Source organism: Myxocyprinus asiaticus, chromosome 35 (assembly GCF_019703515.2).
Source record: "Myxocyprinus asiaticus isolate MX2 ecotype Aquarium Trade chromosome 35, UBuf_Myxa_2, whole genome shotgun sequence".
NCBI lineage: Eukaryota > Metazoa > Chordata > Actinopteri > Cypriniformes > Catostomidae > Myxocyprinus > Myxocyprinus asiaticus.
Window position 1 is genome coordinate 19,229,217 of NC_059378.1, and position 26,393 is coordinate 19,255,609.

At 40.3% G+C, this 26,393-nt stretch overlaps 1 protein-coding gene across 2 annotated transcripts; it reads left to right on the plus strand.

Annotated features, from left to right (window-relative positions):
* The first annotated feature begins 3,525 nt into the window (after positions 1-3,525).
* On the plus strand, positions 3,526-24,565 carry LOC127426554 (mitotic interactor and substrate of PLK1-like). Of its 2 annotated transcripts, XM_051673433.1 has the most exons (6): positions 3,526-3,677; positions 3,889-4,050; positions 11,566-13,915; positions 14,628-14,869; positions 23,411-23,449; positions 23,544-24,565. In XM_051673433.1, exons 2-6 carry the CDS (start codon positions 3,991-3,993, stop codon positions 23,631-23,633), a joined length of 2,781 nt encoding a protein of 926 aa, XP_051529393.1. In that variant the 5' UTR covers positions 3,526-3,677; positions 3,889-3,990; the 3' UTR covers positions 23,634-24,565. The 2 variants fall into 2 exon arrangements, with proteins under 2 accessions (XP_051529393.1, XP_051529394.1); XM_051673434.1 differs by lacking the exons at positions 3,526-3,677; positions 3,889-4,050 and adding an exon at positions 9,243-9,404.
* The last annotated feature ends 1,828 nt before the right edge of the window (positions 24,566-26,393 follow it).

Here is a 26,393-nt window from a genome sequence, read left to right on the forward strand (position 1 = left end):
AAACTGGATGTGTGTGTGTGTGTGTGTGTGTGTGTGTGTGTGTGTGTGTGTGTGTATATATATATATATATATATATATATATATATATATATATATATATATATATATATATATATATATATATATATATATATGTCAAGTGTACCTGTGTTGACACTGTCTGTGTAGCTGTCGGTTGAGCTGCCAGGACTCCAATGCTGTCTGTCAACCAATGACATGGTGGCTTTGAAATAATTTATTGACAGTTATATTCAAAAACCAAAAGGGTGGGAATAAAGAACCGCTAATGCACAATGCAAAGAACTCTTTCAGCACAAAAGGGTTCTTCAGGAAGATATGGTTTTAGATAGAACTATTAAGGTCAGCAAAGAACCTTTGAAGAACCATCTTTTTTTTAGAGTGTAGTACTATGATTGTAACATAGTAGCCCCTATGAGGGGACCCTCTCCATGTAGAATAAAACAGCTCTTATAAGGTTACCTAACCTTTAAAGACAGACTATGAACTCTGAGGATGTTAATTGATGAAATATGCTTCAGTTTAAATCGTGTTTAATAGTGGAATTCTGGTAAAGAGCTATACTACTCATGATCCTGAAGAGACACGCTCCATCAATTAGAGAATCGCGGACCACCAAACATGCCAAACAAGTGCTGCAGCGATTGCCCACTCCTATAACACACAGTTGAGTCCTCTGCCTACACTCTCAAACTACTCATATATTTGTAAATATCTGAATATTTTGCAATAAACGTAAAAAATATTAATTGTTTCTATACTTATCAATAACTTTAAATCAATAGCTTATGTTTTTTCCGTCATTTTTAATTAGATTATGTAATACGCAATGATTTTAAATTAGACTTTTAAGATATGCCCTCATGAAAGACAGTAAATACACAGTCTTGTACCTTTGTCTTATTGTCCGATGTTCAAATTATTGTTTTGCTACAAATCAAAGTTTGTAATGTTGTGATTCACCTTGAAGTTGGTTGGTTTGGGTCATGGCTTAGCACTCTTTCATGAAGGATTTTATGAAATTCCTAATGAAGAAATGTATGGGAATAATACTTCAGGAACCAAGACAGCTAAACATGGGTGGGCACTGATGCGCTCTATAGCGCCCCTTGTGGCGATGCTGAGAATGCAACATGTACTTAGTTGCGTTGACACGATATGGAATGCTACTACGTGTTAAATCAAGCTTCAAGTACTAGTGTTTACGGTCTTGCATAGAGTATGTTTCATGCCATAGTCAAAATATTGAGGCATTTGTGGAGGAAAGAGTGGAGAGATAATAAATGATAACTAATGCATTTACTAATGTTAACAAATGGAAACTTATTGTAAATTGTTACCGATTGTTAATTAAAAAAAAAATAAGTTTTTTTTTTATAATTAAAGGTACAAACTTGTGACAGGCCTAGTAATGAGACCTGAGAAACACCACTGCTGCCGTCAGGGCAACCCGTGGGTTTGTGGGACCCTAGGCGAAATTATGAAAATGGGGCCCCCGGTGTGAAAATTGTCATAACTTTAAAACATCCTAGAACCACTGCAAACGTGATGAGCAGATTTATTTTAATAGAAAGCACTCAAAAAGAAGCACTATACTGTATAGCTAGGTAGATGACAAATAACGTGTCCAATAGTTGTTGCTGTTTTTTTTCGGTTAAAATACATGCATGCATAAGGGAATATGTGTATTTTAGGTGCTATGACGACTCCCAATTTTATCACCTTATTTTGATCATCTTTCAATCTTTTTCTAGAAGTACAAATAAAACAGTGTCTCAATTAATATGAGGTCATGGAAAAGGCAAGTATGATAATTACTGGGTAACATTTTACAATAAGGTTTGTATTAGGTATCATTAACAATGTATTCTCCAATTCAATTTTCCAGCATTTATTAATCTTGGCTAATGTCATTTTAAAAAAATACAATTGTTTATTGTTTGTTCATGTTAGTTCATATTGTATTAACTAATGTTAACTTATACGATTTTTAATGTTAAAAATGGACTAGTATATGTAGAAATGAACATTAACTAAGATTAAGTATTGTTCATTGTTAGTTCATGTTAACTAATGTAGTTAACTAATGTTTACAAATACAACCATAAGTGTTAAAGTTACACAAAATAAGAGAATGCTGTTTAAAATAGTTTTAATAGTGTAGGACACTGCTGACAATGCTTGAAATTCCATTTCAGCTACCCACATATGTGTACACGTTAATTTAGAGCAGCAAAATCAATGAAAACAAGTTGGCCGGAATGTGTGCAGAAGTGAATAGAAGTTAAAACATCAGGGAAAATCAGGTCACTACAGCAATACAATTTTAAATAGGGCCTATAACACAACACCTCAAAATATACATTTGTAAACAAATGTAAAGAATAAACACATACCTCTTAGAGAGCAGAGATCTTTGCAGATAGGAAGGTTTGGTTATTTTCCAGATTAATTGCTCATATGTTCACTCTATGAATTTTTTGCATCTTTATATCGACAGTGTCTGAATTCCTTCCCCAGTAAATTATTCTTGAGAAAACGTGAAAAGCCGTAATAATTTGACAAGCACTGTTTCTGCTATCCTTTACACAAAATAAGCCTCAAACAGCCACAAAGCAATATTTTTCTAAACGTATTTCCTGCGTTTCTGACAGGCTTGCACATTATTCAGCAAGGTGTGCAATCTGTGTCTAATAATACTGTGAAAAGAAGCCATGATCCATTTCCCAGCAATGCTTTGCGTTATGAATAAATTATGCAGAGTTTTTATTCTTGCCGATTTTAGATATACTGCTGTTATTTTATTTGTTGTAACTTTCAGTTATTTGTCTTTTAGTGATTATTCAGAGCTCATTTTATACTTAATATGTTGTTTTTAGTTTTCACCATCATTGTGATTTGTATGTTCAATGATCAGGTCCATGAATGTTGCACACTCTTCTGTGTGTGTATGATAGAAACCATTGGACTGACAAATAAAAGTCATTAACGTTTCTTAATATAATGACTTGTTTATTTACTTTGCATGTGTTTGCACCTTCACGCCCCCTCAGGCACGTAGGGGCCCTAGGTGGTCGCCTGTTTCGCCCGTAGGATGAGCTGGCCCTGTCTGCCATTTAGAACTAATCTGAGAGCCATTGTGGTATTGTCACTGCCATTGTAAATGACTAAATGAGCAGGCTACAGTGCAACTATGGGGTGCATTATGGGATAGTAAAGGGCCATTCTTAGCTTTTGTCCTGAAATTGCTGATGGTAGCAGCATTACAGCATTGTATCCCTGCCCTCAGCACACTAACACACCTACACATTCATGCACTAAAACTTTGGCTTGAACAAAACATGAGTCACCACAGATACACTTTAGGCTTTTGCCTCTTAAGCTGAAACCTCTTGAACCACATGTTCAGGCCTTGAACTGTAAATAACACACACAGCCATATTGGAGGTGGAGCTTAAACAGAGCAACTGAGCCCAAAACACAACTTTTATGGGTGGTAGGTCAGGACTTAGTGTCAGGTCTGGCTGATATGGGCTGAATCAGGCTGTCACCTGCTGCAGTACTGATGAGGTGGGCTGGGCCCAACTTTCACTGTACATTTCATCGCTTTTAGATACAATCCAATCCTCTCTCCTTGCATGCGGGTTCTGAGGATGAGGTGAGTCCCTAAAAAATATCTGACTTTGAGTTTCAAACTAATCAAAGTAATATTTGATACTGTATTTTAGCAATATCTGATAATATGCCTCTATTATTTAGTTGTTTAGTAATCTAATTAAATTATTGATTGTGCACATGTGATAATATTACTTTATTATGGTACATTCATTTCACTCTTTCCTTTTTAATTGACACTTCCTCTTCCTCAGATTGGATAGAACTGATTGCTTGCTAATGTCGTCCTGTGAAACTCAAACAAACAGGCAAGCAGTCCTGCAGCATTAACCAGCTCAGACGCACACAGTGCAAGCATGTTCAGGTACACTCCTCCATGGCAGGTGCTGTGCAACAGCATGGATCATGATTTTAAGGTAAGATTACCTGTACAAATACACACTCTGAGCACTTTATTAGGAACACTATGGTCCTAAAAAAGTGCCCGACATGGTCTTCTGCTGTTTTAGCCCATCCGCTTCAAGGTTTGACGTGTTGTGCATTCTGAGATGCTATTCTGCTCACTACAATTGTACAGAATGGTTATCTGAGTTACCGTAGCCTTTCTGTCAACTCGAACCAGTCTGGAATTTCTCCGTTGACCTCTCTCATCAACGAGGCATTTAGGTCCGCAGAACTGCCATTCACTGGATGGTTTTGGCACTATTCTGAGTAAACTCTAGAGACTGTTGTGCGTGAAAATCCCAGGAGATCAGGGTAGGGTTGCACCAGCTGTGCGTAAGGTCTCACGTAAGTTGGGACGTAAAGTTCACACCAAGGGGTTAGTAACTACTAGTTAATTTGTAACTAAGTCAGTGCTTAATTTGGTTGCACCACCTGTTCTTAAGGCAAGACTTAGCTAGTAGGTTGTAAGCTCTATGTAAAGTAATGCGTAGTCACATAATATGACGTTTACCTGTATTGATCCAATAAGCATCCTTCAACTTTCTGCACAGATGTGTTAAAAAGCTGTGAATTTCAGTTTGATCTTGTTGCGGTTGATGTTCAAACCTTATTTATTAATGTAACTGTCAGCTGTAATAAATTATATCCCCATTAAAATATGATACGTAATAAAAGTAGATTCAATAAATAGTATATTTGCCATATGTATATATATATATATATATATATATATATATATATATATATATATATATATATATATATATAGGATTTGTATCTAAAATAAATAAGGGGTGGTAAATATATACTGATACAACAGGCTGGAAAAACAGACATTTATTCATTTTAATATCCTATATACACTACGGGTCAAAAGTTTTGAAACACACTCATTCTTTATTATAATTTTTTTCTTCACATTTTAGAATAATAGTAAAATCATCAAAACTATGGAATAACATAAATGGAACTATGGGAATTATGTTGTGACTAAACAAAATCCAAAATAAATCAAATCTGTGTTATATTTTAGCATCTTCAAAGTGGCCACACTTTGCCTAGATTTTGCAGACATGTACTCTTGACATTTTCTCAACCAACTTCTTGAGGTGTCACCCTGGGATGCTTTTTAAACAGTATTGAAGGAGTTCCCATCTATGTTGGGCACTTATTGGATGCTTTTCTTAATTATTTGGTCCAAGTCATCAATTTCAAAAACATTTTTTTTATTATTATTAAATTTTAGTTTTATAATGAAATAAATTAATATGGTTGCACAATTATATTTTTGTCTACAAAACAAATTTCAAATATTTAAGCATACACCTTCAGATCAAAAGATTTTTAAGATCATGAGAAACATTTCAGTCAAGTGTTTCAAAAGTTTTGACCGGTAGTGTTTTTTGTATGTGTTGAAACTTGACCCCAGAAAGTGCACCGTTAGATCGGTTTCATGCTGAAGAGCTGCCAAGAAGTAATTTTTACATGTTCTCTCGTAAATGTAAATGAGTGTAAATGTCAATATCATAATACATGTTGAAAGGATTGAAGCCTGTCATGCATTACATGAGCTTATTGATGTCATTAAATATCAGTCTGCTTTTTTTATTCCAATCGTTACTCCTGGTCGATGGCTTCTGTAAATATTTAGTTTATACATAGGGTTATGTTCTACCTAAGTTTAATGGCTCAATGCTCAAATTTAGTAGTGCAGAAATTGTGACTTAGTGCCCATTTATGCCACAACTAGGCTAAGTTGTAATTTACGTATACAGTGCATCCGGAAAGTATTCACAGCGCTTCACTTTTTCCACATTTTGTTATGTTACAGCCTTATTCCAAAATGGATTAAATATATTATTTTCCTCAATTCTACAAACAATACCCCATAATGACAACGTGAAAGAAGTTTGTTTGAAATCTTTGCAAATTTATTAAAAATAAAAAACGATGTACATCACATGTACATAAGTATTCACAGCCTTTGCTCAATACTTTGTTGAAGCACCTTTGGCACCAATTACAGCCTCAAGTCTTTTTGAGTATGATGCTACAAGCTTGGCACACCCATTTTTGGGCAGTTTCTCCCATTCTTGGACCTCTCAAGCTCCATCAGGTTGGATGGGGAGCGTCAGTGCACAGCCATTTTCAGATCTCTCCAGAGATGTTCAATCGGGTTCAAGTCTGGGCTCTGGCTGGGCCACTCAAGGACATTCACAGAGTTGTCCCGTAGCCACTCCTTTGTTAAACCTGGCTGTGTGCTTAGGGTCGTTGTCCTGTTGGAAGATGAACCGTCACCCCAGTCTGAGGTCCAGAGCGCTCTGGAGCAGGTTTTCATCAAGGATGTTTCTGTACATTGCTGCATTCATCTTTCCCTCAATCCTGACTAGTGTCCTAGTTCCTGCCGTTGAAAAACATCCCAGAGCATGATGCTGCCACCATCATGCTTCACTGTAGGGATGGTATTGGCCAGGTGATGATTGGTGCCTGGTTTCCTCCAGACATGATGCTTGCCATTCAGGCCAAAGAGTTCGATCTTTGTTTCTCATGGTCTGAGAGTCTTTCGGGTGCCTTTTGGCAAACTCCAGGCGGGCTGTCATGTGCTTTTTACTGAGGAGTGGCTTCCGTCTGGCTATTCTACCATACAGGCCTGATTGGTGGAGTGCTGCAGAGATAGTTGTTCTTCTGGAAGATTCTCCTCTCTCCACAGAGAAATGCTGGAGCTCTGTCAGAGTGACCATCGGGTTTTTGGTCACCTCCCTGACTAAGGCCCTTCTCCCCCGATCGCTCAGTTTGGCCGGGCGGCCAGCTCTAGGAAGAGTCCTGGTGGTTCCAAACTTCTTCCATTTATGGATGATAGAGGCCACTGTGCTCATTGGGTCCTTCAGTGCTGCAGAAATTTTTCTGTACCCTTCCCCAGATTTGTGCCTCGACACGATCCTGTCTCAGAGGTCTACAGACAATTCCTTGGACTTCATGGCTTGGTTTGTGCTCTGACATGCACTGTTAACTGTGGGACCTTATATAGACAGGTGTGTGCCTTTCCAACTCATGTCCAATCAACTGAATTTACCACAGGTGGACTCCAATCAAGTTGTAGAAACATCACAAGGATGATCAGTGGAAACAGGATGCACCTGAGCTCAATTTTGAGTGTCATGGCAAAGGCTGTGAATACTTACGTACATGTGATTTTTTTTTGTTTTTTTTTGTTTGTTTTTTTTAATAAATTTGCAAAGATTTCAAACAAACTTCTTTCATGTTGTCATTATGGGGTATTGTTTGTAGAATTTTGAGGAAAATAATGAATTTAATCCATTTTGGAATAAGGCTGTAACATAACAAAATGTGGAAAAAGTGAAGCGCCGTGAATATTTTCTGGATGCACTGTAGATGGTGCAACCGGCCCCAGCAGTTAAAGAAATCAAACCAGCCCGATGGCACCAACAATCATGCCAAGGTCGAAATCACTGAGATCACATTTTTTCTCCATTCAGATGGATGCATTGCATTGCTGCCACACAACTGGCTGATTACATAATCACATGAATAAGTAGTAAATAAGAGTACAGATTTTCCTAATAAAGTGCTCAGTGAGTGTACATACTCAAACTGATTGCATGTTATGACTGCAAAAATAATTATTTTAATCTAATGTAAAGACCAAACCGTCATTTGGATGGATGCTCGTGAAAACATACAATTCTGCAGAATCTAAAAAAAGACAGAAACAGCAAATGCTGTGTCAAAGTTTTTTTTAACAGTCTCATGACAACTCGTTATAATAAACAGATGGCAAAATTGTAAGATATTGTACGACTTGGCTCACACAAAGAAGTACAACTTTTACACCAACCAGTCAACAAACAGAATTTCAAACTGATACAGTACAGGCATCAAATTTTACCTAGCCTCCTATCCAACACTTTATTTTAAGGAAGGAAACTTTTGTGGAAAAAATGTGGTTACTCATTCCATATTTATTTATACAATACAAATGACTGATTTATGTCACTAACCTCAAATACGCTGCCTTGTTTCGTTTTCTTTGTGGTACACAAAGTTATTTTCCTATTAAAATCATGGTTAGGTTTAGGGTTTGGGTAAGGAGTTAGACTTTATGATTAGGTTTAGGATTGAGTTTGGTATTAAACTTAAGATAAATCAAAATATCATTGTTTGTTGGTTTGGATTCTTTTTTCTTTTCTCTATGGTAGTAAAAGAGTTAACTTGTATGATTTCTTACGATTTCCCAAGATTTCACCGTCTTATTTTAATATTAGGACTTGTCATGAGACCTGGTTGTTTTTTGTTTTTTTTATAGTTTATGTCCACTAGATGTCAGGATTGGTATTTTTTTTTTTTTTTATTTCAGAAACTTCTGTGCACAAAGGTGGATGGACTCTCTGTCAAAGTGTTTTGTAGATGATGAGTTAAACAGTTACTATGGGTGATTGTAGAAAAGAGTTTTGAGAAGGCTCGGCTGTAATCTAATAAAGTGGTATCACATTCTTTACTTTTATTGAGCTACTCTGACCTCAGAAATTCTTCATCAGCTCATTGCACTTCTCAAATCACATGTTGAGTTTAAACTTTAATTCTAGGTGCACTGTTATAATCCTCACTTCAATGAATGTTGTTTGGACAATAAGATAATCTCTCAAAGAAAAATCAGAGCATCATGTCTGCAGGCAACATAAGATTTTTATTGCATTTAGTTAAATGTTGATGCACACAATTAAAAACTTTTTGAGTTTATCCAGGCCCTTTACAAGATCTCTTGTTTTAATTCTGAGTAGAAATGTTTCAGTAATTAACTTTGCCAAGTGCTTATTCTTTCAAAACTGGATTTGATGGTATATGAGGGTGTGTATACATATTTTAATCCAAGCCTCAGTTGCCCTTTCTTTGTTTTGTTTTTTTGTTTGTTTTTTTCATCCTTGATCTATCAGTCTTTTGCACTCCTGCAGGCTCGCTGTGGGGTGTGTCTATGCATGCATACGTGTGTGACAGGGGAGTTAAACTGCGAAAGGAGGAGGCGGGAACCGGACCAACTATTGAAGTAATATGTAACGAAAACTTAAACACACACACACGGCAGCTGCGTGTGGCGCTCTCTCTCGAACTGCCGCATCTGGCTCGTCTTTATCCCTCTCCTCGGCTGATTAGCCCGATTGGGGTCCGGGCGTGCGCACTCACTGCCCGGCCACACCCTCCTCCCCGTCACAACGTGATACTAGCTGAACTTTGAAAAGTTAGTGCAGTAAACACAGTACTGACTTCATACACAACGCTACAGTCTCTGCTCCAATACTGGTGTCTGAGGGTGAGTGTTTGGTCATTTATTTTCAGCTGAAGATACACTTGAAAATCTTGTTCAATTAGAATAAATATAGAATAAATCGCTCATGTTATTTGTTAATTTGGAAAGATTTAAGATAATATCAGAACTAAGAAAATATCAAACTTCGTATTATAATAATAGAAATGCTTTTATAGCAGAATTGTTTTCTCTTTGAAGACTTTTTTTTTAGTGTCACTGATGCTAAAGGTTGTGTCAGGTTGAATATAACTTTTAATTGTCTTATGATTATTATTTTATGGAGCAATTTTGTTGCATCTGTCAGAAAGAAAGTGAAAGAAAGAGGGAAAAAAATAAACAAGAGGGAATATGGTTTTACATTATTGTGCTTAGTCCGTTTTTTCAAGTTTACTACATTAGAGGGAGTATCTAACATAAAACTGGCCAAAGTCGTCATACTTCATTAAAGCTGTAGTAGTGTTTTTGGGAGACCCTGTTAACAGTCTGAGCCAATCAGCATAGGCAGAGCAGCAGTTTCCAAGAAACTGGCCTGCTGTGACTTTATCAGGGGTTCACAGTTCACCATGTCACACATGGACACCGAATGACAGTAAGCCTATGAGCAAAACTCCCTCACAACTACGTAAACTTGCTCAAAGGGGTTGACAGTCATATGTACTTGATGCGGTATCAAGCCCAGTGAAAGGATTTTTTTGTTTTGTTTTGTTTTTTCTACAGTGATAAATTAATTTTAAAATGGGAGTTTCGACTCTCTCTTTGAATAGGAGGTGAGTGGCAGCTATTTAAAGCTGTCTATTCATCATTTGAAGAAAGGCTTTGGCTCTTCAAATATTTGTTATTCATTTTTTCTATCTATCTATATATCTATCTATCTATCTATATATATTAATCGGTCATCAGAAAAGTTATTCAACCTTAATGTAACTGAAAACAGAATTTGTTTTAGTAGAATAGTAAGTCTATGATGCTACAAAAATGTACCATAGTTTTCTAATAGCATGCAAATATTTATTATGGAGGACATTGTCGTTTCATCCTAATTAATCTATTATTGACAATTTATTTTATTACAATTCTATCAGTTGACTTTGTTATTATTTTACAGAACAAATATAATTGTTTGCTTTTTAAAAACCATAATTTCACTGATCTAACATTAAAATGGTAAAGAGCTCAATCCGGGTGGCAGAGGACAAGTCTCAGCTGCCTCCGCTTCTGAGACAGTCAATCCGCGCATCTTATCACGTGGCTCATTGTGCATGACACCGCGGAGACTCCCAGCATGTGGAGGCTCATGCTACTCTCTGCGATCCACACACAACTTACCACATGCCCCATTGAGAGTGAGAACCACTAATCATGACCATGAGGAGGTTACCCCATGTGACTCTACCCTTCCTAGCAACCGGGCCAATTTTGGTTGCTTAGGAGAGCTGGCTGGAGTCACTCAGCACACCTTGGATTCTAACTTGCAACTCCAGGGTTGTAGTCAGCATCAATACGTGCTGAGCTACCCAGGCCCCCAGTAAAGATAGTTTTTATGTAAATACCATAGTTACTACAGTGCAACTGTGGTAACTTGGAATTAGCCACCCCTCTCATCAACAAAAATAAATAACAATTAGTATTTATTGTATTAGAATTAATGAATTAATGAATTGACAGAATTATCTTAATCTTTTTAAACTGTCTGAAGGATATCCCATATTAACTCATTGACATCAACTGTTGTAACTATGGTATTTTGGTGAAAACTATGGTTACCATAGTAAATATCTGTAAAGCAACGAGGGGTGATTCATCTGTAGTTTCTATGGTCATTTTAAAAATTCCATGGTTAAAATAAGGTTACTCTATCAGAGTTAAGGACAGGATGATCAGTCAAGAATGTTTTGTCTGTAATTACCTGTAGTTTTATATTTTTGGCTATTTAAAACAAAGATAATTAAAAAAATGTGATAGATGTTATTTATATAATACGTTTTAAAGGTGTTCTGCCTAGCCTTTGATGCTCAGAAATGTAAAACCTTGTATGTTATATACTGAAAAATTTTAATTGGCTTCACTAAGGCATTACACACACTGTAAATGTTGAAAATGTAATATTCTGCACATGGTCCTGTAGAAAATCTGTTTATTTTCTCTCTCTGCCCACCCCCCCCAGAGGCAGGAGCACACTGTGATCTATTTCCATCATTCTCTGAGACCTCCAGTCCCCAGGCCTGCCCAGAACCATTCATCACCCAGAGTCCCAATGACCAGCAAGCAAAAGCGCTGGGTGATAAAGCCCTTCTCCCCTAAGCTAGAGCAGTCAGATTTGCGCTCCATACTGAGCCCTACTGGCCAACCAAAATCACCAGAGGACACATGGAGCAGCAGTCGAGACAGTGACTCTCTCAGTTTCAGGTTCGACAGTATATCAGTAACAGGTATGCAGCCCACTGTTATGGTCTCATCAGGGAGTGGTGAAAGCACTCCAGATGTGGTGGTTCAGGCCCGGCAGGTAGCAGTGTCTGAGGATGGAAGTGAAAATGAGGACTGGAGGCCCAGCAGCCCCAGCAATCTCAGTAGCCCTGGAACCCCAAGCAGCACAGGCTCTCATGTTGGGTTCTATTCCTTTGTAGATGACCCAACCAGCCCAGAGGCAGGGATGAATGAGGCCTACATGGTATCTCCTGAGAGACTGGCCAAACTGAACACCTTGAAGGAGAAAAATTCCTTTAAGCTGCAAACGTACGCAGAGGAAACAAGACCTGGAAGACTGTTTCAAGAAGCTAATGGAGATGCCCCTTACATAGTTGAAGATGCCTTCACAGTGCATAAAGTTGAGGAGGAAAATCCAGACAGAATGGAGATAATTCGGAGTCAGGCTCCAAGGAAAAACCCTGCCCTCAAAGAACAGTGGAGTGCCTTAGAAAATCTGGACCTTAGTTACACTCCCCAAAGACTCATGGATGGGTTTAGTCTATGTTACAATCCTGCAAGTTCAAATGCTCAACAGGTCAGTGCTGAGCCTGGTGCCATAGACAATGAGCAAATTGACTTTAAAGCTGCACGTAAGCAGTTTCTAATGATGGAACAGTCAAAGCAGAACCCCTTCCTACAGAGTCCACAGCCGCTCCCTTACTCCCCCAAACTGAGAGGAAGAACTCTATCCCCAATGGCCAGCATCTTCACACCCAAACAACTAAGTAAAGAGGACAGCCCTAGGGAGAATCAAATCCCACTGAGAACACAACAAGAGGCAGAAAAACCAACTGTAATTATGACTGAGTATCCAGAAGATGGAGTTCAGAGTGGTGCCATAGATGATGCTGACACTGGCCTTGGTGACCGAAATGGAGGTTACGCCAGTGATGGGAGCATTTCAAATGATCCGACCATTTCAGATATGGGAAGTAGCTTGTCAGTGCCTAATGCAGGGGAGACTCCCATTGAAAGGGAAATCAGAATTGCACAAGAACGAGAAGAAAGCCTACGACGATTAAGGGGTATCTTGCACAAAGATCATTCTGAGATAGTGGAGATCAAGACCAAGCCAATTCTGTCACAGTCATCTCCACAGTTGAAGCCTCCAAAAACCAAAGAAACAAACAGGGTGAGTTTCCTCATTCAGAGAGAGCTTGACCTTGAGAAACGACGACAGAGCCAAAAGGTTTCAAGCCTTCATAACCAAGAGACTCAAGGTGAAGCACAAGACAAGCTGATTACATCGGAGTCACAACCAGAAGTTCCAATCACATCTTTAAGGACAAGTCCCAGAGAGAGTCCCACAAATGATCTACAGCAAAGAGATGTCTCTGTGGTGGACCTATGGACTGCAGAGAAACCTGTACTAATAGATGAAGTTGACCTCCCTGAGTCAGAGGAAGTTCTTTCACCTTGCTGCCCCCATCGACATCCAGATGAATCTATGTTTCAGAGAAACTACAAAGAGAGCAGCACAACTGAAAACCAAGATGTAAAAGTCCATATTACTGCAAATCCTGATGAAAATATCCATTCTAAAGTAAGGGTTTTTAAAGAAAATGTTTTTGAGACACAAAATAGTTATCTAAGAACAAATAAAGTGCCATCCTGGATTGTGCAAAATGGCAACAGCATGTCTGGGAAGGACAGATTATCCTCCCCACTGGAACCCAAAAAAACTTTTTATACCCCTACTTGGAGGTCTCGCCTTGAATGCACCAGTTGGAGTCCCCAAATGCAGAATGCCCCAGACAGCATCCGCCAAGAAATCGAACAAGACCTTAGGCGAGAACAGGAGCTCCAGGAGCTGAGAGATTCAAGTAGCCAGTCGTTCTCAGTACCCATCTCAGCACCCATGACTCCAGTGCTAACTTCTGTCAAATCCAGGTCCCTACCACCCACTAGTGAGGAAACGCTTTCCTCAACACAAACTTCACAGAAGTACATGATGAAAGTAGATTCTGTACTTCCAGAAAAAAAGAAGACTGATTATAGTTATTCCTGTAATCTGGACACTTCCACGGTCTCCCAGATATCCATGGCAGGTATAAATATTCTCATTACACTTAAAACATCATGTAGTTAAACATAGCAAACAAGCAAGGGGGGCCTGCACACAGGCTGTTGCCAGAAAACTGTCTTTCATTCTTTATAGTGTATTGGGAACATGCATTTCATAACTTTCTTGTGTTCACAGATAACTGGTTAACTTTTGTGTTAAATGTTTATGGATATCAGCAGCACCAAGGAATGAGAAAGAATTGCCAACTTAATTAGTTTCTGAACTTTGTCCATGACATGGCATTCTGCTTCACTGAAGAATGATTAATCATTTACTATATGGACGTAAAAGCACATTTAAAGTTAAAGATTGCATTTAAGACAATCAAATGCATGCATGTTATGTTTGGTTTTCAAATATAATTCTTGCTGGTGATCCAATATCAGTGTACATATAAACTGAGAATTCATGTCAGGTCACAGTGCACAATATCAGTGCAGTTAACCTTAGTAAAGTTAAAGCTATAGTTCAACAGACAAATAGTGTGCTCAGATATACTTTGTAAAAAACATGAAACAGTATTCTGATGTGGTGTTTACACTACAGGTATCACAAGTCTACAAGCTCCATGTTTACTTGTCAAGTATTAATTGAACATAATTCATTGCATAACACAAAGTGCAGCAAAATTGTTTTATGACTGGCAGAAGTGAATGAATCATAATCTCTTTGTTTTATACTGTTTATCTCTCCAGATAAAAGTCCACCATTGTTCTCATCACGGCTCAGTTCCAGACTACCCTCGGTGTCCATAATGACACCCCAGCCATGGGGCAGCTCAAAGCCCATGCCCCCTACTCCTTCCTGTGTAACCCCCATCAAGCCCTTAAGCCCACTTGCTGAAGTGCCCTCGCCTCTCTCTCAGAAAGGTTTGACAGAGACATTGATGAAAGATTTTGAAGACAGACGGGTCAAACTGAAACTAGAGGAAAGCGCAGTGAGTGAACTAAATCTATTTCAAATTTAACCCCATGTTTCTCTTAGAAGTTTGAAATAATGATACTCTTAAAGCTGAAGTGTGTAAATTCTGCTGCACAAGCGTTACCAAATGGAATCACAAAAATAATCACTGTTTTCAAAAAGTTTTCCTGAACACTCTCCTCATCTTCCATTCGTCAAACAAACAGGTAGTCCCGCCCAAAATTCACACCATTGGTTGAGCTAATGTTGCGGTGTCAAGCCGATCGGCAAACTAAAACAGACAGAGCAACGTTTTCATAGTGCTACTTGGCCACATTGTTTACACTTCTGAGGGAAATCAACCTTAGAATGTCTTGCTAAAAGCTCTCTCAAAGTTGGAATTAGAGAAAGTATTATAATATAAAAAAATTATACACTTCAGCTTTAAGCATAGGCACTATAAATAGCACTTAGAAGATTATTTAAAGTTCCCTATCGATTCAGTTCACTCGACATTGCTGTAAGCACTATGGGGAAGTCCTTCTAGATGACGTTGTTGAAACCCTTATTCAATCATGCCAATCTTCTGATTGGCAATGGTGCTGAGCCCTGCCCCTTTAGGCACGCAGTTGGCTTATCTAAGTGGGCACTCAGTCACCATTCTTTCATAATTTTCTTCCTTCAAGACTACGAACTTCATTTTCGTCTTGGAACCTTTCTGCTTCGCCATCGATATACACTAACAGCGGTGTTGGGCCTCATGTATTCAGATAGAAGACAAAGGCAGGCCTAACACAGTCGTAAAAACCTAATTCAAGCCCCCACATACCAAGTCGTAATTCTTACTGATAAAAATCGCGCCAAAATCAAACAAAGGGAGTCCAAAACAGACTACGAATCCCATGAAGCCTTGCTCAGTAAAGGATCAAACTCTCAACTCCTATTGGATGAGGCACACAACAGAACGTCCCTCAAACCATGACATCATCAGGAGTAGAAATACCTCTGAAATGCTTCTGGGATTTGCTTCCAGCAACTTTGCTTGCAATGGGTAGATGCAGCTCATCGCTGCTCTCAGGTGCAGTCTCGTGGCACAAGGAAGTAACGTCCGACTTGAAACTGTGGCCATACAATCTCCATCTCGCTGGACGAGTTGAGATTACTCTGTGTTCAATCGAACACTCTAACGGATCCAAAGGAGACTGCCGAGCAATCCGCATCTTCATCCGTTTGCCTGCAGAAGTGAAGAGATTAAAGATTTCTCTTCCATCTTCAATCAAGTCGACATTTCTGATTTCTCCGCCTGCCCGCCGAGAATCAGCAGCCGTGCCCACCGACAGAGCGAGGAAGCGGCCTCCCCTCATCACCCGAGCCTCGAGGAACCGAGTCTGAGTTAAAGGATGGATGGACACACATTCTGCATCCTCATATGATTCAAGTAAGAGGTTTACGTCTGGGCAGAGATAGAATAACACACTATAATATTCTTGTGTTTCAAGGTTTTTGCTTGTACAGTTTACGGACCGCCATGCCCGCTCATTATTAATACTCAGGGTATTAATTATCACAAATTTGTTTTGCTGTATTGTGGTCCAATCAAATTGGACTGTTGTGCATTTTCGCCATCGCGGGTGAGACCGGCAAACTGAGTTTATCCATTAAAGAGTCAAAGAACGTGGGACTTTTACGAGCCATCCACAGCGTCTCTGAGCGATAAACTAACAGCTGCTTTCTCTCCCACGATCGCGAAATCGGCTTTAGGGCCGTCACTTTATTCTCTCTCTCTTGTACTAACCACACACACACACAAACACACACACACGCGACCCCTCACAAACATTCTGGCACACATTTTTGGTTTGTAGATAGCTTCGTGCTAAAGCTCAGCTTTGTCCCTATGCTATCATACAAGCGGATACACGCGGTAACTGGTAGACGCCATTGACTGGTTTCTCTCCGCCCACATTCGCGGCTATATTCCCTGGCTGGAAGTCTCGCGTGACATACTCCCCACGAGAGTCAAGTTCGCCATTTTGTGCGCATCCCTCCTTACACACACACACACACACACACACACACACACACACCCTCATGTGTTATAGGATTATTTTGATTTCCATATCTAATCATATCACTGTTTAGTTTGTAGTTGTAAGTCGGAAGTTTATTGACTGCATTGTATTATTAATTGATATTACTGTATAAATAAACTTTGTTTATATTACAAAGAGAAGTGTTTTGGTTTGTTTTGCATACGCCTGTGTCATGCTGACGGGATATCAGTGCTCGGATTCCAGCCTTCATTCATTGTTTTTTTTTCCTGAAAATCGATATTCTTCGGATGTCGATTTTCCTAAGAAAACAATCTAATATTGAGACTGTTATACTATCTGGTTATTAGTCCCTGATTCCAGGGTGGTGCCCCGTCAATGTTAATCCTTATTAATATTCTGTTGATTTTAGATAATTGATCATTATCTTTGATGATTGTTGAATTTGAATGATCAATAAGCTAGTATTAATTTAATGTTTCATCGATGTTAACAATTAACGATTATCTTTGATAATTGTTGATTTTAAAGGATTAAAAAAGCTAACATTGATTCTCATCAGTGTTCTATTGATTTTAATAATTAATAATTATCTTTAATGATTAATTATTGCTAATAACCAAACCCGCTCCTAAACGTAGCACACTACATTTACTGGAGTTATGAGGTTTTTACCTCATTATGAGGTTTTAATGAGTTAGATTCAATTAATTAATTTAAATATTAATTAATAACTAAATAAATAATTACCAATTATTTCTGATAGTAACACTGATCTAAACAACCAGTAAAGCCCTACAGCGGACAGAACTTCTCAGCGAGACGCGAACAGAACAACTTGTCGCCTGTGCTCAGCACCTGCACCAAGAGGCTTTCCGCTGCTTCCCACAGTGCTCTGGCTGGAGTTACTGTATCCTGTTTATATATATATATATATAATATTAACTAAAGAGCCGCTTGCATGATACTTGTCTTTTTATGTTGTTCTGCAAGTGCTTCCTATATGAACGGCACATCCCACCATCTGATGAGCACGAGAGCCCGCCCACGCAAAGGCAACTCTCATGGATACAGACTGCCCTCACTGTGAGGGCATGAATCTCTGGACATTGCACTCTAGGATCAACCTCGTTCTGAGGGAAGATCCAGCCTCTCGTGCCCTCCCAACAGCCTCTTCTGTGTTGAGTCCTGAGGGACCCCATGAGGCGGCATGGCAGTAAGGTTGAGCTGGAAGAATTAGAGGAGGATCTTGTGCCGGCGCAAGCCTTGCGAACCTCCGGAACTTCCGATCTAACGTCCTCGCCTGTGTAATATACGCTTGATGAGCTCCGGCCCTCTATTGGAGCGCACAGCCTCATTACATTTGGCACCTTTTTGACGATGGGGATGATGCTGTGTCACTCGCAGCTTCAGGCAAGTTGTTCATGGAGGATGTTGCTGCCTCTTCCCCCCCAGCAAGGGTGAAGAACGTGCACACTCCACGGAAAAGGAGCTTCTTTGCATTCTTGAGAGAGCGGTTGAAGAGCTCGATCTTGAGTGGTTCCCTCCAGAAGAGCCAGAAAAGCCTCACCTGGATTAATGGTTTTTGCAAACCGGCATCGTCAGCAGACCACGGTCCGGAGGAGTGCACCATTCTTCCCCGAGGTCCACGCAGAGCTCACAAAGACTTGGCATGTGCCCTAATTTTCACACACTCATGTCGGAGATGCTGGCGTCCTCACTAAAGTAGAGCACGCCGAGGGAAAAAGGCTACTCAAACCTTCCCCCAGTGGAACAGGCGGTTGCAGCTCACCTCTGCCAAAATACTGCCATGGGATGGAAATCCTGCCTTGCCCACCCCTCCACCGCTACAGATTTGGCACTGCGGGCCATGAAAGCTACCGCTCAGGCCATCGGCAAAGCGATGAGCAGCCTGGTGGTTCTGGACCGGCATATTTGGCTAACTCTCACAGAGATACGTGAGGCAGAGAAAGCCACCCTCCTCGACACCCTGGTGTTGCCCAACGGTCTCTTTGGCAACGCCGTGGAAGGCTTTTTAGAGTGCTTCATCGTGGCACAAAAGCAGTCTCAAGCGATTTAAACATTTTCTGCCAAAGAGAAGTAGCACTTTCCCTTTCCTGGCACGCTCCCGATATAATTCCAGACAGCACCCGACAAAGAATCCATTTCTCGTTGCCCCAGAGCAGCCGAAAGCTACCGCTGAGCCGTCTGTGAAGCTACGCAAACCGTGGCCCAAGTGTAAGCACCCGCTGCCTCAGTGCGAAAAATGCACCAATGGAAAAACTCCAGCTGGGCAGAAGGAACATTCCTGACATGCCCAGCCCCATGAAGAGGAGCCCAGATCTCGCCATTATTCACAGGCCAAAGCCGAAGAAGGCTTGATTCCAGGCACACAGTGTTTCTCCCCACTTCCCCATTACTGTTCATCGGGAATGGGACATTGTTCTGTGTGTATTACTCAAACAGAGGTTGTTCTCACAGAAGAGAAAAGTGCCTATTGTACAAACACAGGACGCTCACACAATCTCAGAAAAATGGCCATTTCCTCTTCACATATCATACAACCTACATACTATGCTCAACTGCTTCCCTATGGTGAGCGGCACTCTATCTCCTATAGCGAGCGAATCAATAAGCCCGCTGTGCTTGGCGAGCCCTCACGGGCGTGTCAGACTGGTGTTAAAAATGATCGAGCACGGTTATACAATTCAGTCAGCCACCTCGCTTCACTGGCATTTTGCAATCTATGGTCTGACCACAGGATGCGGCAGTGTTGCGCACGGAGATTCACAATCTCCCCATCAAAAACGCAATAGAGACTGTCCCGGACTGCGACACACAAAGCGGGGCTTACAGCCGTTATTTTCTCATTCTGAAGAAAGATGGCAGGCTTAGGCCCATTCTAGATCTGAGACTCTTGAATCACACGGTCGCGAACCGCCCATTCAGAATGATATCTCAGAAAAAGACCTTATCGCACAGCCATCCTCAGGACTGGTTTGCATCGATAGATCTGAAGGATGCGTAATTTCATGTTCCAATTGCACCACGTCACAGGCGGTTTTTGAGATTCACATTCGAGGGGACGACGTATCAATTCAGAGTCTTTCCTTTCGGTCGGTCTCTGGCTCCCCGCACACTTACGAAGTGTATTGATGCGGCACTCACCCCAGTGAAAATGAATGGTGTGTGTGTGTGTGTTTTGAATTACCTTGACCATTGGCTATTACTAGCCCAATCAGAGGCACTACTGAACGCACACAGAGACTTGCTGCTTTGCCATCTGAAAAATCTGGGTCTGAATGTCAACTGGGCGAAAAGCACACTTTCCCCCAGCCAGCAAATCTCCTTTTTAGCAGTTTGTCTCGACTCTGTGAGCATGCGTGCACACCTCACGAACAAGCACGTACAGACCGTTTTTAGGTGTTTGTCTCGGTTCAGACTGGGGAAAACATTGCCACTGAATTCATTTCAGAGAATGCTTTATGGCTGCAGCATCCGCCATCATACTGTTAGGTCTATTACACATGAGACCTCTCCGGTACTGGCTCAAGCGGCACATTCCACATCGCGCCTGGAGCCTCGGGCGCATGTGCACTGTGGTGACTCGTTGCTCTAGCACCATGGACTGCACCGGCCTTCTACCAACAGGATGTTATGCTGGGTCAAATTTTCAGAATAAAAGTGGTGACCACAGATGTATCCAACACCGGTTTGAGTGTGGTGTGCGATGGACACCTGACTTTCGGCACATGAACAGGTGCGAAACAGCTGTGGCACATCAACCACCTTGAACTACTGGCTTTCTTTCTAGCTTTGAGAGCTTTTCATTCTGACATTGTGAACCACCACATAATGATTCATTCGGACAGCACAACAGTTGTGGCGTACATAAATGGAGTGGGTGTCATCTCCTCATTGCGTGCGACACATGGCCACACCGGGCCATCTAAATTTCGGAGCAGATCTGTTGTCACGCCAGGGAGTATTATCAGGGGAATGGAGACCTTTATCCTCAAACAGTGATGAGGATTTGGGAAATATTCGGCAAAGTGGAAGTCGACCTATTCGCCTGTGGAGAACGCCCACTGTCCCCTTTGGTTCTCCATGTCCTAAGCCCAGCTGGGCGTGGACACGCTGGCTCACAAATGGCTGGCGAAACGCAAGTATGCATTTCCCCTGGTGCGCCTCCTTCATTTTGTTATCAGCAAAGTCCGAGAGGACATGGGGAAATGGCCCAATCAGTCCTGGTTTCTGAAGATGTTAGAAATACTAGACAGCTCTCCGTGGGAAATACTGCTGAGGAGAGACCTTCTCTCTCAAGCACAAGGCACGATTTGGCATCCCCAGCCACAGCTGTGAAACCTGCATGTGTGGCCCCTGAACGGAGCACATCGGACAAGCCAGAATTGGCTCAGTTGGAGATGAATACCATTTTACAGGCTAGAGCACAGTCCACGAGACGCCTCTATGCACTTAAATGGCACGTGTTTGCAAATTGGTGCTATTCACATTGCAAAAAGATGGTGAATTGCCCTATAGCTGAGATTTTGACATTCCTTTAAGAGTGGCTGGATGCTGGTCTTACCCTATCAATGCTCAAGGTTTATGTGGAGACTATCTCAGCATTACCACGCCCTGGAGGCAGGCTCTTCGACAGGCAGACATAATCTAGTCATAAAGTTCCTTTAGGGGAGCGAGGCGTTTGAACCCCCCTCACCCTGCTATGGTGCTGACTTGGGACTTGAATCTGGTGCTGAAGGCACTCAAAAATTCCCTGTTCGAGCCACTGAAATCTGTTGAGCAGTGGGTGCTTTCCTTAAAGACTGCACTCCTATTGGCTTTGGCCTCATTTAAACAGGTGGGTGACATGCAAGTGCTGTTGACTGACAGCTTATGCCTGGAGTTTGGTCCAGATCTGTCAAAAGCCATCATTAAACCTAAAACCTAAAAAAGGCTACGTGCCTAAGGCTAGGTTTTATCAACGCGCTTCAGGGCTCAGGTGGTTCATTTACAAGCCTTCTTTCCCCCACCATTTAATTCAGATGAAGAGCAATCTATGCATATGTTATGCCCGGTGAGGGCATTGCATACATATGTTGAGTGCACCCATCTGTTTAGGCTGTCGGATCAGCTTTTTATTTGTTATGGAGGATGCACAAAAGGAATGTCCATCTTCAAACAAAGGCTCTCTCGCTGGATCGTTGATATGATCGCCCTCGCTTATGAATCACAGGGCGAGAACTGCCCTATTGGTGTCAAAGCACATTCAACCAGAGGCATGGCCTCTTCATGGGCATGGACAAATGGTGTGTCCTTACTGGACATTTGTTTGGCAGCAGGATGGTCCTCACAAAACACATTTGCGAGGTTTTATAACCTTTTCACAAGTCCTCTCTGTATAGAGTGCTTCTTACTTTCAAGCGGGTGAGCCCAAGCCCTTTTTACGGGTGGGATACTGACTATAGTCAACACAGCCACCTAATTATATGCTGTTGAACTGCTTCTTTTAAAGTCATAAGCACTCCCATAAGAAATAAAACCTACTTTCCCAACCTTGTTGTGAGAGGGTTAATAATCCATACTACAGTATATGGTTCATATAGATCCCAGACTACATTAGTTTCCATCTGGCATCCGCCATGTGGGACTATTCATATATACTTTAATATGACTTAAGTCATCGGCCTGTGACTCATTATGAATATCTCTGTAAGACTTCTCAGTGGAAGGAGGAGGTGAGAAGCAGATTTCCTGGTTCAGGTAAGCGTTTTATTCTCCTTACTACAGCAAATACACAAGTTCAGGGCTCTTGCACTGTTCAGTGATTAACTCTAAAAATATACAAACTACTTCACAAAAATATACTCTTGAAATAATAAACTCATGGCTTCACAATTGGCTCTCTGGTGCCCAGGCTCTCTCTCTCGTCTATCTGCTGTGTGGCTCTATTTATGTCGCTCTCCCCGTGCTCACTGAAATTAGAGACAGGTGTTAGACATAATTTAACTCGGATGTAAGCGCCCTTACCGCTTTCTCTCTCTTCGGAGAGATGCTTGACCATGCCCCCGCCGCCACAATTTCTATTTAGTGTTATAACTCTGGGAGTGTAATGTCATGTGGTGCAGCATGATGCATTCCCCATAGTGCTTACGACAGTGTCGAGTGAACTGAATCGATAGGGAACATCTCCGTTTAAACATGTAACCACATGAAGAAATGGTGACTGAGCACCTGCTTATACAGGCCAACTGTGTACCTAAAGGGGCGGGGCTCAGACACCACTGCCAATCAGAAGATTGGCATGATTGAATAAGGGTTTCAACAAGGTCGTCTAGAAAGACTTCCCCATAGTGCTTGCGGCAATGTCTCGTTCCCTTCATCTCAGGGAACCGAGGTTACATGTGTAACCGGAGACGATTTATGTCATAATGTTATCACATGTATGTAGGGAGACTACATACTAGAAATTCTGTACTGACAGATTTTTTCTCTTTGTAATTCATTCATTCTTCATTGTTTCACAGTACGCTGGGATCCAACCCATTGATGATATAAATAACGAGGTGAGATATTGTTTTCCTCTAGTTCTAGTGCCCTCTATTGGATCTTGGAACAGTTCCAGTTTTATCATGCTGTGTTACTGTTGCTTCACAACAGGTCGTAGAAGCCACCCGTGTAATAAGGCATAAAAACCAGCGAGCCCTGCAGTGGGAGGCTGGCATGTACACCAACCAAGAGAGCAAATGAATTGGCACCAAGATGACTGGATTCACACAATGCTCATCCAGCACCGCTGATGAAATCATTGTGACAAGATCGACTTGATGGGCTGGTTTAAATTTCATATTGTACTTACAGGCACACCACTCTTTAGGCCATCTCACTCTATGAATAAAGCAAAAGCCAAAGAAACATTCATGAACATGGAACATTGTTTCCATCTTTCTCACAGTTTAGATGGCTGCTCAGAAATGACTGGTGTGATGAAACTAGGTATGGATAGCATCTTGCCTGCTTGGGGTGAATTGTATGCATTTGCTTCTGTAGGGAAGCTCTGGTAGTCTGTCAAAGACATACAAAAACTTAAACTTCCTTTATAAATTTCTCTGCCCAGTGCTAACATTTAAAATACAATCTCAGTTAAAATGAGAATGAAAGGAAATAAACACATCATTTATTCTTAAAACACACACACAGATACACAAAAATACATATTATGGTAGTTTTTAAATCAATATAAATCTGTCACTTGAAAATAAAATATTAATTTGTACTGCAGATTATTAGTTACTGACCTCCAAATCCCCAGAGCTAAATGGACAGGCCAGCCTGTTTTTTTTATTTTTTAAGTGGAGTCACAGAGCTTGTTCATCTGTATTGATCTCAGTGTATCGAAGTAGATTTTTTTCCCCTTCATGACTAACACGAAAAAATATCAATAGAAGAACACTTACGATTCAGTGAAGTTGTGACTTTTACAGTATTGAAAATTTGATGTCAGGTATTTATCTTGAAAAATTACTAAAAGATAAAGTTATGTCACCACCACTCACAAGATTTTTTTTTTATACTATGGGTTAAATTACCTTCTATGTATCAAAATTTTGGTATGTTATCCAAAAATGCAACTTGTACACTAATTAATGTCATTAAAGGGCTTATAAAAGGTTTGATATTAATTGATTATTAATTAATAATAGTGGAAATTAATATCTGATTTGATTTAGACAAATTATTTTACAGTTTTTTAGATTATATGATTTGTTGGTTAAAATAGGCCTACAAAATTATCGTATACCTTTTTAAGCAGCAAAGATTATGTGCAATACAATTATTTCACAAGTACTTTATGTTCTCTGATGTTCTGATTCCAATACTTTTTCTTCTAAACCCATTATGTACACGACAATGACACAACAGCGCCCTCTAGAGAATAAACACCATGAACACATGGTATACGCAGTGCTATATAGTTTACTTGTTTTTCACAAAACATTTGTTTGGTAATTCATTGCCAGAACATTTATTAATTATTCAAATATTAGATATCCACCCGCAACCTATTGTAGCTAACTATCTGAAATTTGCACACACACAAAAAAAGAGAGATTTTGGATTTTGATTTAAAGGAATCAAATTTCCTTTCACCTTTTGATATATAAGAGGACATTGTACTATAAAAACATACTATAAGTTTCAGAACTGAAAACTTCCTCCTTAATAGAAAAAGAGCATTTATTTAAACCAAGCTGTAACAATGGCTCATTTGGAATTTGTGGAACTTGTGATGTCACAAGGACCAAATACATCTGTATATGCAACCCTATTTTTCTGTCATTGCACCCTTGGCCCCGCCCACTAGTGCTCAGTCTGTCACACAGTTGAAGAGAGATGCGGTCTGTCATTGGAGATTCATCCAAACTGGACTTACACAGGACATCTTCATGTGCCTATCTGGATTTAAATTTAAATAGGTTTTTCTACATAAACATTCACAGACAGACGTCTTTGACCATTTTATACATATCTCGGGCTGCTTTTAAAAGATGCGGTGTCAAGTTACAACTCTGAAGAGGAGAAGCTCATATCATTCAGCTGCTGCCTTGCGTTCTTTCGCCTATCTGCGCTATTTTTAGTTGTTGGTGTATGAAAACATGATGGAATGATACTGGTCATTATACGATTCAAGCTATGCAAATGAATTGTTATTAAAGGATGGAGCAGTTAAAAACACTAGGACATGGTAACAAAAACCATGAGTAAACTGTTTCATTCATGTCATGTCATGACTGTGTGATAGTTTATGGTGCTGACATCCTGTTTACACTGGGTGTGTCAACACAAACTTTCTAAACCATTTATTTGTGTTGTTGGCAGAAGAAAAAGCGCCACCGCATGCAGAACAAAATGGAACAGGACATCTGTTTACTGTCGGAGCAATGTGCTATGGTAGATAGCATTATTGATCTTAATGGGTTCTATTGCTTTTGACATGACTCTCGCATTCGGTGTAGACAGGGTGTGAGTGTTAACAGTTGTGCTTGAAGTGAACAGCTTAATATATTTGGATGCAACCTGAAATTTAGTTTTATAATGTTGTTGAGCTGGGGCTGCACGATGTTAGCCAATCATAACAGTAGGTGTTCACGTTGAAGTTTTAAGGAGGCGCTTAGGCCAAAACTGAGCGTTTCAGACAGAGTGCCAAAAACAGGGTGGAAAATTATCATATATTACTAAATTATGTTTAAGTTTTAATGATAAAAAAAAAAAAAAAAAAAACTTTACTAACATTGTTAGTGGACCTCAGGGAAGATAATAATAATAAAAAAAAGAGCATTTCATGACCCCTTTAAATAAATGCCACATATGCAAGAAATGACACAAAACCCCTATTATCTGGTGCTGTTTTGTGCAGTAAGAGGTGAAAATAATAATAATAATAATTTTCTGCCAAGAAAGGTTACATTTATATAAGGGGTATCTCATTCTCATCACCAGTCTCATGGT

Coding starts and splice junctions, on each gene's coding strand:
- LOC127426554 (XM_051673433.1), top strand. CDS start 3,991: ATGTTCAGGTACACTCCTCCATGGCAGGTGCTGTGCAACAGCATGGAT. Junction 14,870..23,410: donor TGAAACTAGAGGAAAGCGCA/GTGAGTGAACTA, acceptor ATTGTTTCACAG/TACGCTGGGATCCAACCCAT. Junction 23,450..23,543: donor TTGATGATATAAATAACGAG/GTGAGATATTGT, acceptor GCTTCACAACAG/GTCGTAGAAGCCACCCGTGT.